The 17436-nt window shown below is 26.8% G+C and overlaps 1 protein-coding gene across 2 annotated transcripts in view; it reads right to left on the bottom strand.

Annotated features, from left to right (window-relative positions):
- Positions 1-1963: 1963 nt before the first annotated feature.
- The window catches only part of LOC105847811 (telomerase protein component 1), a 48560-nt gene continuing 33087 nt past the window's right edge, over positions 1964-17436 (bottom strand). For both annotated transcript variants that reach the window (XM_065791210.1, XM_065791211.1), the window contains exons 7-12: positions 17198-17343; positions 12613-13192; positions 10228-10301; positions 9944-10138; positions 3039-3260; positions 1964-2719 (exon numbers count right to left, since the gene is read on the bottom strand). In XM_065791210.1, coding sequence (XP_065647282.1) covers positions 2378-2719; positions 3039-3260; positions 9944-10138; positions 10228-10301; positions 12613-13192; positions 17198-17343 — 1559 coding nt within the window. In that variant the 3' untranslated portion in view covers positions 1964-2377. The remainder of the gene's footprint in view (positions 2720-3038; positions 3261-9943; positions 10139-10227; positions 10302-12612; positions 13193-17197; positions 17344-17436) is intronic.

Genomic DNA, 17436 nt, shown 5'->3' with positions numbered 1-17436 from the left:
TGATGCAGTTGCCCATTTTAACATTGGTAGACAAGCTAGTGTTTTAGTTTTAGAAAAAATGAATTTAAGACCTGCAAAGTATCTGTTAGAAGGATGTAGGAAAATTAATCAAAAGCGATTATACTTAGCCATACATAAAAACACAGAACGAGCAAAGAAACGCAGACAACTAATTCGTGGTAAAAAGAAGAGTCGATATGACAAATTTATTGAAAAAGAGCAAAACCCATATCAAACTGGTGCATTTTAAGATTTAACTTTTTTTATCATTTATAGATTTGCATATTTATTTACACTATTTTGAAATTTTTTATGTTAGCATTTTTAAAAGCTGTTTTTCTCAGATAAAGAGTTTTTAAGACGCCGGCCAGCATATCTAAATAACTAAAAGTGGTGTTAAGTTAAAATTTTAAGTATGAATTTGTTTGATTGTCTTCTGTGATTTAAACGTGACAGATTTTTTTAAAAATTGAATCCAGTCTTTATATAGGTCAACAAATTCATAAAATTTGGTCAAATTTCTTACATGTACTTTGGTCCAATATATAAACCTATTAAAAATTATTATGAAAAATCTGCTTGGCTCATATCACAGAACTACCTTGTTAAAACAAGTATGCAAAAAAGATTTTGTTAAAATTGTGTACATCTTTAGATACGTTGGCCGGGGTCTTTCAATATTTTGGTGTTTTTGGCACCTGCTACAGCTACCATTTTACCCGAAAAAATTTTTTTTGTTTTTTTCAGTTAATTTTGTTATTTACTTTATGTATATGAAGCTAAATTTATAAAATGTTGATATTTACTCAAAAAAAAATTTTCAGGGGTTTTCCACCTTAAGGAATCATAAATTATTATTTTACAAGTATTCTAATTTCCACTTAATACTTTTACATAAATAGTATTTAAATTTAAAATATTTACTTCGTATCAGAAAAGAAAAGTTAAAAATATTTGTTTACAAATTTAATCAATCATTTGTAAAAAACACGAAAAGATTCTAGTTGTCTAACTTCGGATCGAAGTTAGACATCTAGTTATATAATATATCATTGAACTCGGGAGAAACTTTTGTTAAAATATTTAGATTTCATTTTGAGGTTTAAACATAAGTAACAAGTTCGTAAACATTGAGAACATAAATTCCCTTGAGTAACGACTTAGAGCTTTCGTAGTTATCATCGCCCAAAATTTATTGACTAATTAGTTTTGCTAACAAAACATTTTTTAAGGGAAGAAGAATGATTACTTCCCTAATCAACTTTCTAAACACATTTTATTTAAAAGATGTTTTTTTAAAACACTTAGGTTTCGAAATTTTGAGCTAAAGAAAAACTTACGCACACGTGCAGGTGGATATTTTGAATCCTTTAATATCAGCAACCTAAGAAAGTTGTAAAATAATTTTGAAAATTAAAAATACTTGAACTCATTGATTTCTGTGAGTCTGACTATAAGCTATATATTTCTTATTTTTAACGGTGCTATTTTTTCTTTATTAAAACACACACAATAGAAACATTTATGAAAAAAAATTGTCTGCTGTTATGCGTCTACCATTTCCAAATGAGTTAATCTAAGTATTAAACTTGTACTTTACCTTAACATTCTTGTTTGCCATTACCATTCTAAAAAACCTCCTCTAAACGTAACTAGCTGCTCAATTATTACCTTATCTTACGATGACTCTTCCGATGTAAAAGGTATCTATTACAATCTTAAAAAGGTGTTATTTACTCAATCTTTAACATTCAACAATCTATACAACTTACACTTTTTTAATTTGTCAGTCATGGAACCAATAACACGATAGTGATTACTGATGATCGAACTCGATAAAGAGAAAAGTATAAAATAAATAAAACAAAATGTGTCATACGACAAAACAAATCAGTAAAAATATAAACTATATAAAAAATCAGTATAAATAAATTTTGAAGGGATAAAAAAGTAAAAACACAGGTTTGAAAAATTTATAAAAAAACATTAAACCAGCATAAAATACAAAAAAGTATAAACAATAATTTATAACAAAGTACATAAATAGACAAAAAATAAGAATTTAAAAAAGTCTTGAAAATTGCAATAATTAAAGCAGAAAGAGTAGAATACTTTAGTAGTAATAATTTTATTGGCCGAAATTAATAATAACTAGATTAAAGAGTTGTCAAATATGCAATATAAAGAATCAAATTAAGAAGTTATTACTACCAACAAATTAGAAATATCAATTCATTTTTACTACTAAAATTAGAAGAAATATCTAACTATATATACAAATATACGTTTTGCGTTATAAAAAATAATTTAAATAAATAAAAAATAAACTATAATGTTTACTTAACTAATGTACATAAAAAAATTGTATCTGCCCCTCTTACTTACGAGATAAAGCAATGCATCGTTTATTAACAGAACACATCGTACAACAATAACACTTCTCATACATTGCAGCAGATTGCTTAAGAAAAATAACTTTTCCACATAAATAACATTTGTCTGTATCAGGGGCAGTGAACTGTTTGTGTTGTTGGCACAAAAATGCTTGAGTATCATTATTTTTCCATGGACGGAATCCACCACACACTATGCATAAATCTTTCGATGGGAGTGGTTTCTGAGAAAGGCTTTTTGCTCTTAAACTGCAAATATTACAACAATGAACAGGGTGCTTAAATGGATTATTGCCAGGTTGAATAAAGTTTCCACATCTTAAACCCTAAAAAAAGCATTTTTAAAATAAAGGGACAAGAATTTACTTTATAAAAATATTTTTTTTATATAATATTTTTAATAAAGTTTTCAAAAAATTATACTTAAAATCAAAAAAATAAAACATAAATTTAAATTTTGATAACTAAAATTTGTATTTTTATTAAATGTTGCATATTTAAATAATTTCTTATATATAATTATTAACTTTATAACATATTATGTACTTTGAATCACACTATCTTAAAATCATTATTACTATAACTTATTATTATATTACATTAATAAATAAAAATATATATTACATTATTGTTAAATTAACTCACAGAAAAGATTCTACTTCTTTCCACATCAGATATTTGTTGACTTCTCACATCTTTGCGTAAAAATGATATGATTTCTTCAGTCATACCAGACTTTTTAAAATGGAATACAATTGCAGATGCTGTTCTATAGTCATTGGCGCCATGCTTCAAAAAATATGTCCCAAGCTCTTTGTGATGTTCTTTATTTTTATTTTCTTCTTGCAAAAATGTTTGAAAAACAACCTTAAAAATTGCGTGTAATATATATATATATATATATATATATATATATATATATATATATATATATATATATATATATATATATATATATATATATATATATATATATGTATATATATTTATATTTTTTAATAGTTTATATATATACACTAGCTGACCAAACTTTTTATAAACAAAAGACTTTATATGTTTTATATGTTTATATGTTTCATATATGTTTTAACATTACATAATTTGAAGTTTACATATTAATATAAATATCTGCATACATTTTCGTTTGCATTTTCTTATAAAAAAAAAAAAGTTCTTGAATGCAAAACTGATGTGCCATACTCTTTATTTTCAAGGAACATATAAACTAAAAAACTTATTTCATTTTGTAAATGAGACCTTTTTACATTAGGATCTTATTTTTCTATTTTTATATGGAATCATCTGTTTTAAATTTCTATAGAATCATATCGTTCCTAATTTAATAAATTATTTTTTATTAAACTTTCTTTTTTATAACACATATATACAGTAATATCTTTGATCTTAAAAATATAGATTCTGTTTTTCTGATAACTATTTTTATTTCTTTTTATAACATTATATATATATATATATATATATATATATATATATATATATATATATATATATATATATATATATATATATATATATATATATATATATATATATATATATATATTATAAAAAGTTATTATAAAAACTGTCAGATGTAAACATTTTTGGAATTGATCTTATTATTTAAACATTCAAATTAATTTCCACTTGACTAAAAAAAAGAATTTTTGATTTTAGTCATCATTTTGATTGTTTCAACATCATAGTTATTCTCAATCATATAATCATGCCTATAAAAGCTACAATTTTATGGAATTTCAATAAAGTTACTGTGTCAGGTGTTAAGTGTGGGGAATGTAAAAAGTGTCTAATCCAAATCAAGTTAACTGATGGATCCACTAGTGGTATTAGGTACCATCTGAAAACCAAGCATCCCACTGACTACGCTGGGATGTTAAGAGCCCAAATTGAACTTGAGCGACAAAGAAAAAAAGAGATTAAAGTAATTACAGAAGCTGCTTTCGAACTGGATGACGCATACAGTAAGTTTCTAATTATTTTTCATAAAACATGGTTTTTCCTCGTAAAAAGAAAACTTTTAACACTGTTTATGTTTAACAATGTTTAACACTGATTTTTATTTCGCTTTTTTAGACCAACGATCACAGTTTGCAACACAAAAAAGCCTATCCAAAAGTGTTAATGTGGGAACTGTTCGGAAATATTCTTCCAATCAGTCAGGCAATTGGAGACAGACATGGTAATCATGTCATACATTGCCAGGTCAAGCAGTCTATTCACTATTGTAGATAAACCATGCTTCGAACACTTAAATCCAAAAGTAATCATTAAACATTCCTTGACTTTTTCAAGGTACAAGCTGCCATTGCTTTATAACAGCATTATGGATACTGTGCAAAACCTAATGGAAAAAGAAGTTTGCAGTCAACAGGGGTGGCTATTACTACTGATGGCTGGGCCTCTAGGTCAGAGGATCCATACATCACTCTTACTCTTCACTATATCAATAGTCAGTTTGAACTGAAAAAATATGTCCTCAACTTTAATATTTTTTATCGTTTCGTCTCGTTTTGTCTTGTACCGTTTTGAGACGCAGATGCTTAATATATATATATATATATATATATATATATATATATATATATATATATATATATATATATATATAGTTCTATAATTCTATAGTTTGTTGCATTTGGGAAGCACGGAAGGAAAAAAATGATTCTTACGCCAACACATACGTCACTTTTAATTACTTTTGACTTTCGTCCAACATTTGCGTGTTGGACGAAAGTCGAAACCATTAATTTAATTACAAATTATTCGTTTTTTAAAAAAACCACAAAAACGCAAATATAATTGACCAGAATGTTTTTAAAAACATTCTGAAAAAATATAAACAATGTTTATATTTTTCATTTTTTTAATAAAATGTTTGTATTTTTCATTTTTTTAATAAAATGTTTTTATTTTTATTTTTTTTTACTGTAAATCATGCGTGGAGTGTTGCTACATCGACTATCTTATAGCCTGACTCGCAAGGGAGTGCTGCTACATCGACTGACAAATAGCCTGACTCGCAACGGAGTGCTGCTATATCGACTGACAAATAGCCTGATCCGCAACAGAGTGCTGCTACATCTACTATCTTTTAGGCTGACCCGCAACGGAGTGTTGCTACATCAAATGAGGGTTTGGATGGGGCAGGCAATCTATCAATTAATAAAAAAAAAATTCTGGTCTTGCATTTTACTTTTTACTTTTTGTCAACAAAATATGGAAAAAACTTTCTGACAACATATAAGAGTTCTATATATATATATATATATATATATATATATATATATATATATATATATATATATATATATATATATATATATATACTACTGTGATCAAAAAGTAAGGTGAATTTTTTTATAAAATGAAATATCTTTATTTATTCTTCCAAATCTGCATCGTCCCCCTCAAAATAATCTCCCCTGGCCCCAATGCACTTTTGCCAACGTTTTTTCCAGTCTTCGAAGCATGCCGAAAAGTCCTCGGTAGGGATAGCCTTCAATGCGCGTGCCGATTCACGTTGGATCTTTTCAATGGACTCAAAACGATTTCCCCGGAGTGGTCTCTTGAGCTTTGGGAACAGCCAGAAGTCACACGGTGCTAGGTCGGGCGAATACGGTGGTTGTGGAGCAACATGGGTAGAGTTTTTGGCGAAAAACTCACGAAGAACCAGTGCTGTGTGCGAAGGCGCATTATCGTGGTGCAAAATCCAAGAGTTATTGGCCCATAATTCCGGCCTCTTTTTGCGAACAGCTTCACGCAAAGGTCGCATAACGCCTAAATAATATTCCTTGTTGACAGTTTGGCCAGTTGGAAGAAATTCGTAGTGCACGACACCACAATAATCAAAGAAAACAGTCAACATGACCTTGATTTTTGAGCGACTTTGACGTGGTTGCTTCGGTCTCGGCTCGCCTTTTTCACGGTATTCACTCGATTGGTCGGTTGTTTCAGGGTCGTATGCGTAGACCCAAGTCTCATTGCCAGTAATAATTTGTTTGTAGACGTCTTGATAGTCAGAAAGCATTGCTTCACACGTTTTAACGCGACGCTCTTTTTCAAAGAAATTGAGAAATTTCGGCACCAAACGTGATTTTAGTCTTCTGAGGCCCAAATGATCCTTCAAAATCGCTTGCACCGACCCAAATGATATTCCAACCATGTCAACAAGGTCTCGCATGGTTAACCGATGATTTGCAAGCACCAATTCTTTGATTTTGTTGATGTGGCGATCATCAATCGAAGTAATTGGTCGTCCGGAGCGTTCCAAGTCATCAACACGTTCTCGGCCTACTTTGAAGTCTTTGTACCATTTGTAAACATTTTTTTGAGACATAGTCTCTTCACCGAAGGCCTTTTGCAACATTCGATACATTTCAGCAGCAGAAATATCATTCCGCAAACAAAATTTAATAGCACTTCTTTGCTCAACAAAATTAGACATCGTGAAAATCGCCGAATGCACTTTTGGTACTTCAGAAACAAGCGTAAACAAAAAAAAATAATTATGAGTTTGACATGTAATTTGGCGCAAATGTTAATGACATTCTTACCAACTTAAAAATAAAAAAGATTGGACGATTCGAATAAGGCGGGAAGTTTAAATTAAAAATTCACCTTACTTTTTGATCACAGTAGTATATATATATATATATATATATATATATATATATATATATATATATATATATATATATATATATTTATATATATATATATATATATATATATATATATATATATATATATATATATATATATATATATGTATATATGCTATATACGTATACACATATGTACATTAGGGTGTCCCAAAAAACAACATTTTCGAAAAATATATGCAGAGACCCCCTTAATGTGTTCTATCTAATACAAAAACACTAGATTTTTGAATAAAAAATATTTTAAGGGGTCCCTCAAGACCCTCGAATATTTAATGGGTCCCTAATATTTTCAAAAAAAAATTTTTTCAAAAATATGTCAAACTGGTACTCAAATGAAGCGAAATTATATAAAAATTTTAAAGATAATATAGATTTCAAATATAGAATTGTTATTTTTGGTTTTATTACATGAAAAATTACGTTTTTTAACAAAAACATGTATTTTTATGACAATTTTGATAAATAAGTTAAAATTTTTCCGAATTAAATATTATTTTTGAAATTTTTATATAATTTTGCTTCATTTGAGTACCAGGTTGACATACTTTTAAAAAACTTTTTTTTGAAAATATTAGGGACTCATTAAATATTCGATGGTCTTGAGGGACCCCTTAAAATATTTTTTATTCAAAAAAATTTTAAATCTAGTGTTTTTGTATTAGATAGAACACATTAAGGGGGTCTTTGCATATATTTTTCAAAAATGTTGTTTTTTGGGACACCCTAATTACATGCTGCATATATATACAGAAGTATCTTTTATCTTAAGCATATGGATTCTAATTATGTTTCTCTTTTTTTAGGCTTATGAATAAAACTACTTTCTTTGGTACTTTGGTAGATATGATAGATAAACATGGGTGTAGACAAATGGGGGCTTTATTATGTTATGTTATGAAGGCTTTATGTCAAATAGCCACTGAAATCACTACTCTATAAACCGACAACATGATGTTTGTCTGTAAAGGAGATTTTACAGATTTCAAGTTCACAAATTCTCCCTCTTAGCGTAAATGTGCACACATAGTTTGAATGAATGTGCACACACAGTTTAAAGACATCTTGTCAAAGACTTAAACCTTCAGTTGTACTGCACTGCATTAAAAAAACACCTTATTCAAAAAAATATTTGAAATATCCTCAAACTTTGCAAAGAACACGAGGATAGGACTATTAATTGTGGTGTCGTGCCATGTTCTCAGACCATGTGTAAACTAAGCAGTTTGCTGCACACAAAGTCAATGTGCCAACCACCAAACTTCAATCCTTGATAAACTTCAGCTTCTGTTAAGCAATGTCCAGCAATTATGATTTCGATTGGAATCAATGCAAACAGTTGTGCTGGTTTACACCAAGTGAAAATGGATTTTTGCTATAAATATTAGATGGTTAAATCTTTTTGGCGATTACTGTACTTCTAAACCTTTTATTTTTTATTGTAATTTTAAAAAATCAGTTTAAAGAAAAAAAAATCAATAATTCTTTATAAACTTACATTTTGCAAATTGTTTATATATTCTCTTATACATCAGAAGTCTATTTTAACTCTTAGATAAATTTATTAAATTAACTTAAGGGTAACATTGAATGCTACTTTTGTCATTTTATGTTTTATTTGATCTTTTTATATAGCTTTTAGTTTATATTAAAATTCTATTAGTATTGTTTATTTTTTTCTACAATAAAATGAATTAGTGATGGTCTAGCTTTTGTTTCCTTTCTTCCTAATATCCTAGATTTCTTCACAATAAATAGGTTTTCTAAATTTAAAAATAAAATTTAATTTAGTTTGATTGATTAATAATAAATCAGCAATGGAATAGCACTGTATAAAACTGTTTCCAGACTTTTTGAAAAAATTCAACCAAAAATGTAAAGAGTTCAACCATTTATGCAACCATAATAATATCAAAATACAACCAAATGACACATAACTCATCATCATCTTCATTAGTATTTTTATTCTGTACATATAAAAACTAACTTGATTTTCTCTAACAAGAAAAAATAAGATCCAATCAAAAACTCTTTCTAACTTTAAACTAAACTAGCAACTTGGTTTCCTGTCTTTCAGATCAATGCCACAAATCTACTTGTTACTATTTTGTTTATTACCTACATCATTATCATCTTGTCCTGTTTGACTAACATACATCATAACAGACTGGACATGTCTTACAACACTGAGCAACTTTCAATGCTCTAACAATAAACCTTTTGATTTTAGATACAGAGATAATTTTTTAATGCTGACCCAGGCACCTCTTGCTTTTAACTTTTTGCTGTTTTGAAAGAAAAAAAAAAGAATTTGTGAGAGATGGGCAACAAGCATCGGTTGATTTTCACAAACCTACAAAAGTACAAACCACAGTTATTAAACATTTATTGTAATCATTTTTTGAAATTAAAAAATAAAAATAAAATTTTTTAATTAGATTTAATTTATTAATTTTTCTTTATTTTCTGAGTTACTAGAGAACATTTTAGGCTGAATTTCAAAACATAACTTTTGAATATTTGGTGTTGGAAGCTGAAATTTTGTATTTTAAGGTGCCCCCAGAAAGTCCTTACAATCTTATTACAAAGCGGCGCAGAAGTGCATCTAACAAGGATGTTCATGACTCCTTCCTTAATAATGCCACTCATTGGGCTAGAGCTGGCGTCGAACCTCTGACCTCTTTTGTTTTTAAGCCAGAACTCACAGCGCAACAGCTGCTTTAAAATCTTAATATAAACACGCCTGGTTAAAATGTACATGTAAAGAATCAAAGGGGAAAGATAAAAAAAATCAAAGGGGGAGGGTGAAAAATTTCAATTTTTGTTGACTTATATATAAAATTTACTAAATATTTAAAAATAAAAAACCTGTTTAGCAGAAGAATGAAAGAAGGAATAAAATTCACAATTTTCACTTCCGGTGTTAAGTAAAAAAGGTTTGATTTGTCTTCTGATTTTAACCCATTGAAACATAGGCAAGGTGTCTCCATTTTCATCTCCAAGTAAATGCAATAGTTCCATTTCTGCAAGATTGTGAGCTGAACAAGCAAGGTAACAAAGTGTCTAAAAGAAAAAGAACAACTTTTTGTCAATATCAAAATAAAATTAAACAAAAACAAACTCAAACTAAATGAGACCTTAGAAAGATTTACCTTTTCTATTTTGTTTGTATCATCTTCAGTAATAATTCTTTTTAATATGAATGATATCAAACTGTCTATTGTACCTATAAAAAAGCCAAACAAATAAAATATTTAGCATACCAAAACAAAAACATGACTATAAAAATTTATTAGCATTTTTTTAAACAACTCTTTAACAACTTTCAAATAAATTAATTAGATATTTTAATTTTAACTTGAGGATTGCAAAATCTGCTATCATTTATATCTAAGAATTAATTTGAAAAAAGTGTTGTCAATGTGTAACTTAAAAACGTGTAATTAAAAAAAAAATGTATAAGTAGGATTAAACGAACAAAATATCTTGTGTGTTGATAATTGGGTTTCAATAAGGTCTAAGTAATAAGTTGGTATAAGTATGAAGAGCCATACTTACTGATGATAATAACAATCAACCCAGCAAAATAATCTTAATTTGATTTTTTCAAAAAAGCATACTTACATATTTTTTAAGTGTTATATTATAGTTCCATTTTTAAGGAAACACCATATATATATATATATATATATATATATATATATATATATATATATATATATATATATATATATATATATATATATATATATATATATATATATATATATATATATATGTATAGATATATATATACATATAAATATATATACATATATATATATACATATATATATACATATATATATATATATATATATATATATACATATATATATACATATATATATACATATACATACATATATATTAATATATGAATATCAATAATAGGAATTCTCTCAATACTAATTTTTTTAATTTAATCTAAGAAATTTTTGCTAGATTTTTGATACCAGCATCTTCATGTTTAATTAAAAATTATTAAGTTTAATTACAAACAAACGGTAATTTTATAATGACTTCTTTAAAGTTCACTTTAATTGGGCTTCTTTAATGTTATGTAAGTATAGAAAATATGGTGCCAAAAATTGCATTTTTACATACTGACCATCATCTAAAATTATACCTCTATTCTTAGGTACGTATTTATTACATTGAATTGTGATTGCCTCTCAAACTTTTTTTTCAAATTTTTTGGGTTCTATTTTTAATGCTTTTTCTTGATCCCATTTTATATTGTATATGCATTTAATTTTATGATGCCCAATTGCAGATTGTTCCAATTTTCTTCAAAAACATTTTTTTGGTGTTGTTTTGTTCTTGTTGCTATTTTCATTTTTGTTTTGCCGATGTATTTTTGTTCACATTCGCATTCTATTAGGTATACTCTGGGGTAGCTATTTGATGGTAGTTTTGTTTTGTTGCGTGAAGTTAGCAAAGATTTAAGATTTGCACTAGATTTTAAGACTGCCCTGTAACCTGCTTACCTAAAGATTTTTTAAAGTTTTGGTGATAATATTGGGATCCACGGTAGTGATATAGTTGGCATGGTTGCTTCCTTGTGAACAATATTTGCAAGGTTTTGTAATTTTTTCTTTTCGTATTTCATTTTCAGCAAACACATTTATTAGGAAATTGATTTCTTTATTTAAAAACTTTTTTAAAGCAAATTGATAAAGCTCTATGAATAAATCCTTTAAATATTTCTTCTAAGATTTGGCTTAACCCAATTCAAACCATGGTCCCAATATTATCACCAAAACTTCAAATTTTTTTTAGGAAAATAGGTTACAGGGCAGTCTTTAAATCTAGTGCAAATCTTAAATCTTTGTTAACTTCACACAACAAAACAAAACTACCATCAAATAGCTACCCCAGAGTATACCTAATAGAATGCGAATGTGAACAAAAATACATCGGCAAAACAAAAATAAAAATAGCAACAAGAACAAAACAACACCAAAAAAAAGTTTTTGTAGAAAATTGGAACAATCTGCAATTGGGCATCATAAAATTAAATGCCCATACAATATAAAATGGGATCAAGTAAAAGCATTAAAAATAGAACCCAAAAAATTTGAAAGAAAAGTTTGAGAGGTAATCGAATTTTAATTTAACAAATGCGGACCTAAGAACGAAGGTATGAATTTAGATGATGGTCAGTATTTAAAAATACAATTATTGATGCCATATTTTTTATACTTACGTAACATTAAAGAAGCTTAATTAAAGTGAACTTTAAAGAAGCCATTAAAAAGTGAAATTACTGTTTGTTTGTAATTAAACTTAATTAATAATTTGTAATTAAACATGAAGATGCTATTATCAAAAAAAAAAAAAAAAAAAAAAAATATATATATATATATATATATATATATATATATATATATAATATTATACATTATCATACAATGCTTTTACAATATATACAAAAAACATACTTAATGATAAATTATTATTAAATAGGATTATATTAAATAAAAAATTTTCTTTACTTGGAAGTTCTTTAATTCGTTCAGTAACTCTTTCAAACACTCCAAACACTCTTAGTTCCTCACAAGCAAGAGCTAGCCAAAGTGGAGAGGATGATCCTTCACTTGAAACTAATAAGTCAAGTTGCTCAGGATCTAACTTTTTGTTATAGCGACCAAATAATAGTTGCACAAGCTTAATACGATGCTCTGTGGTAAAACCTTGAAGATGCATAATTTCGCTTTGGTTTTGAAACTTTTCATTAATAGAAGAATAACCGTTTCCAAAATCTGGTGTGCAACTGATAAGGTAACGAATATCTAAATCATCACTAGGTAAAGGCAACCATGAGCAAGATTGACCTGCTTCATCTTCAAATTGGTTTACAGCATCAAGAACAATAGTAAAACCTTTTTTTTCAACACAGATTTCTTTGAGCAAGTTATGGAAAACATTTAAAATGTTTTCATAACCTGTCATATTTTCAGGTGATGGTTTATTCAGTTGAGCCGAGAGCTGTTGTATGAAGTACAACATTACTTGTAAGGATTCTGTAGACCCAGGTGTAGAGGATGAGAAATTATACAAACAAGGTATTTGTTTCTGAAACAAAATATAAAAAAACTTATACATTTCTAATAAGGTTATTTTTATAAGTTTTTCTTTTAGAATCATTTTTATTATTTAACTTTTACAGCAAAATATAAATATATTAACATCATGTTATTAAAAATTTTTTTATGCAAGCAATAATTAAAAAAAAAAAATGTTTAAAATTATTAAATTTCTCAAAAAATTTTATGGTTTAAAAAATAAAATAAAAAGATTGATACCAAATTAATAAAATTTATTTAGTAGGCTTTTGATAAATGCAAGTATGCAAGGCCAACTAAAGTTTTTTTTTATGATTGAAGTATGCAAAATCCACTATAGTTTTTACACAAAGTTTTTACTGTCAAAATTATTAATACTTTAGTTATTTTGATGATTCCAAATAACATTCTGATTTACCAAGATTTTAATATTAAAAAAAAGGTTACTTCATAATAAATTAAAAAGAAATTTTAAATCTTATATTTTCAATAAAGTTCTGATCTTTATCTCCAATGGATGTATATCACTGATAGTGATGTAATAATCACCGATGGGTGATTTCTACAATCACAAATGAACAAATTTTCCATTTCTGTGTGCAATTTTTTATTTTTATTTGTTTTAGCAATTAAAAACTGGGACTTAAAGCAATATGCTTATCAGGCCTTGTTAAGAAGCGTTACGCAGCTCGCATTTTGCTTGCGAAAAGGCGATTTGCCTACGCGTTCAGCAGTTTTGCATTACGCAAAAACTTATATCTTTTAGAATATTTTTAATTATCTTTTGATATCGTTTATGTGACGTTTATTCTGAAGAAATAAAGTCGTAAGTAAAAGCATTTAACCGCAATTATAAACTAATAGATTTTTTGTTAGAGAAACAGTTTGTTTAATAATTTTTTTTATTGTTGTTAAAAATTAGTTAAAAAAAATAAAGTGTTTTAAGTTTTATCTTAAGGAATTAAATATATAAATTCCTTTTAAATGTAAAAATTATTTTTTGTCATAATAGTTTAAAAAATGCACAATTTATTTTAATGTAAATATTTTATTAATAAGATATTTTGTTTATTGTTAATTCAATAACGTAAAGTTTTAATGACGTTCGTTTAATTTATGAAAATAAATTAGGATCATGAATATGTTATGGGTAACTGATAACAAAAAAAAACTCTTTATTGTTAAAAAACATTATTAAAAAGAGTTCACAAATTAAATAAGAAAAAATTTATTAACAGTTGATAAAATAATCAAAAACCAACTGTAAAATCATATGAAAATAAACAAACATTATTTTACGTTTCATGAAAAAAATATTTTTTTCAAAATAAAATTTAGCTCATATTTGAAAAAAATAATAAAAATGATTTTTTAAATAAGAACTTAGATTTTATTTGTAACTTTTGTTCTAGTAAGAAAAAAACTAACTGTTTGCATGATTTTTAACGCTTTAATAAAATAACTTTAATTACAACGCGGTACTTGAAAAGACGCTAGTGACGCAATATAACTTCTAACGATGCAAAATATATTTGCTGAATTGAGTTACTTAAAAATGCGTTACGCGTTTTTGCTACGCAGCGAAATCTCGTAATAAGGCCTGGCATATTATATGATTTTTTTTTTAAAATTTATAAAAAAAATATTTTTATCATATTTTAGGCTACCTGAATAAATTAAATATATATACATTGATCATTTTATTTTTTTGGCAAAGTAATATTGCTACAGCTTGAAAATAAACAACAATTTTCAAAACGCTATACTTAAGCTAGAAATAATTGATGACTGCCATTTCTCATTGAAAATATATTAAATATGAGTCGTCGAAGTATAATATTTCACTGAAAATACTCACAAGCAATTTATTTTCTTAAAAATATCTACATGAAATTAACAAATTTACAACTTCCGTGCGTAACTTCCATGCATGATCATTCATGAACTGCATTTATATAATTGCTGTGACTCTATGATACATAGCGCAAATCTGTAACTTTCTGGAAAGCTTTACTAATGTTTAAAACATTTTTTTTTTTTAAATATATACCGCTGAAACTTATCTTTTCTGAGGAATTAAGGTTTATTTATCTAGTAACTAAAATTTGAGTTTTTCTGTTCAGTGCATGATTCTGCTTAAACTTAATTTATTCTTTGTTAACATTACTAATGTATACCATTTTTTGTTTACAAAATATTTATATAGGTTAGAATTAAATAAGAGAAAATTAGAGATTGCCAGTTTTATTATTATGAAAATAATATACAAAATAAGTATGAGTTTCCGTTTGTGATTTTTTGGAAATGCCCCAATAAATATTTATCACTGATGGTGATGCAATGGATGTATATGATGATATAGGATGATACCCCTGTAACTATTTATTTTTTATCTTTTTTCAAGTTTAACATTTATTGTTCCGCGCTTGTGTGGTTTGGGTGGATTTTCATAAAACCATTTTTAATCTAAATATGACATTATGAAAGAATTGAAGCAATTTAATAAAATTGAATGCCTTTTCCTGCATAATCTTGATTTGCAAATCAGAAATAAATACTTTTATTGTGATACTATTACTAGAAGAATCCAAGGTTGACAAACTCTTTCGAATAATACCCACAATTAAATTGGAGAGTTTATATCAGAGTTTTCCTTCTCTTAGGTAAGTCACCTTTACCATAGCTAAAAAACCTCACATGCTCAAATATAGAATCACTTTAAATTTTGACCAGTACTTCATTGACTTTGAATAACCAATGTAGATTACTGTCTGCTATTCATGATTCAATCAATACTTAGTTGCTAAATGGAATTTCAAATATATTTTTTTTAAATCTGAATATCATCACTTAATTTTTTATGTTCAAATTTGTTCAAATCACGCATAGATACAATCTATTATCTATTGTACGTTATAAATTTATCTAATCTTTTTTAAATTTTAGATTTAAATTTGAATTCTTTTAATTCTTTTTGTCTATTTCATTATTCATTTTCATCATGGTTTTCATCATTTTCATCTCCTTTAATAATTACCTTCTTCTGCAACTGCCAATCGCAACAATTACTTTCACCTTTATGATTGAAAACTTTTTTTAAATTAAATTAAAAACAGACTTCTTTTATCATTGCAAGAAGCTAATTTAAAAAGGTATTATTTAATGCTCAATAGGTGTTCAATAAAAAGGCATCATTTAATGTTTAATGAGTGTTCAATAAAAAGGTATTTTTAATACTTTTTGGGTGTTCAATAAAAAGGTATTGTTAAATGCTTAATGGGTGTTCCATAAAAAGGTGTTTAATGCTTAATGGGTATTCAATGAAAAGGTATTGTTTAATGATTAATGGGAGTTCAATAAAAATTTGTGAAAATTATAAACAATGCTCTTACTTCCAAAATTTTTAAGCTAAAAATTAAACAGAAACATATTTTTAGAACCCTCTAAAAATCCTTAATTGGGTAACATGCTGAGATGATTGTAAAAAACTATAACTTAGATAAACAACTTATTTTCTTGTCTGCTTGAAAGTGATACTTAAGATCATTTTGAAATATTAAATAGAAAGTAATATCTGTCTGTCATTTTTAGAAAGTAATATCTGTCTGTCATTTTTAAATATTAAAATTAGAGATTTTCTAATCTTTTTAACAGTAGTCAAGTTATTACAGTTATTAAAAAAGCCTTCAAGTTTTTAATGAAGAAAATACATTTTTTGATTGTTCAGAACAAACCATCAATCTTGATTATGACCTCTATGACAACCTTTAAATTTTAGTTATATTTAGTTGATACACTATCACAATATTCTTGATATGAAAACATGCTGGGTCACACTACTCAGCAGACAAAATTCATTACTATTTATATATTTTCAGTTATTTGATTTTTCTTTGTTTCACAACAAGATAATAGGAATATATAAGATAATAGAGTCTTTAGCTTTGCAAACAAAGAAATACATATGAAAAAAAAAGTGTCAGATGAAATTCTACTGACTTGACTAAAAAAAGACCTGAGAAAGTTGAAGAACACTGGCTGCTATTAGTGAAGATTTTCCACTACCTTGCTCTGCAATTAAAAGAAAACACTTTTTTTCACCAGAAGTTGCAAACTCCATGATATTACTGATTTCCTTCTCTCTGCCAACCAACAGTGAGCCTAAAAAAATGAAATTTCAGTGAACAAGCTTGTATAATATTTATAGCAGTACAATCCAAAACAAATTTTTGGTATTTCTGGCTAAACTGTTAC

This window comes from Hydra vulgaris, chromosome 02 (genome assembly GCF_038396675.1).
Source record: "Hydra vulgaris chromosome 02, alternate assembly HydraT2T_AEP".
In the NCBI taxonomy this organism is placed as follows: domain Eukaryota; kingdom Metazoa; phylum Cnidaria; class Hydrozoa; order Anthoathecata; family Hydridae; genus Hydra; species Hydra vulgaris.
The sequence above is the reverse complement of the archived record's forward strand: the minus strand, read 5'-3'. Positions and strand labels throughout refer to the sequence as shown.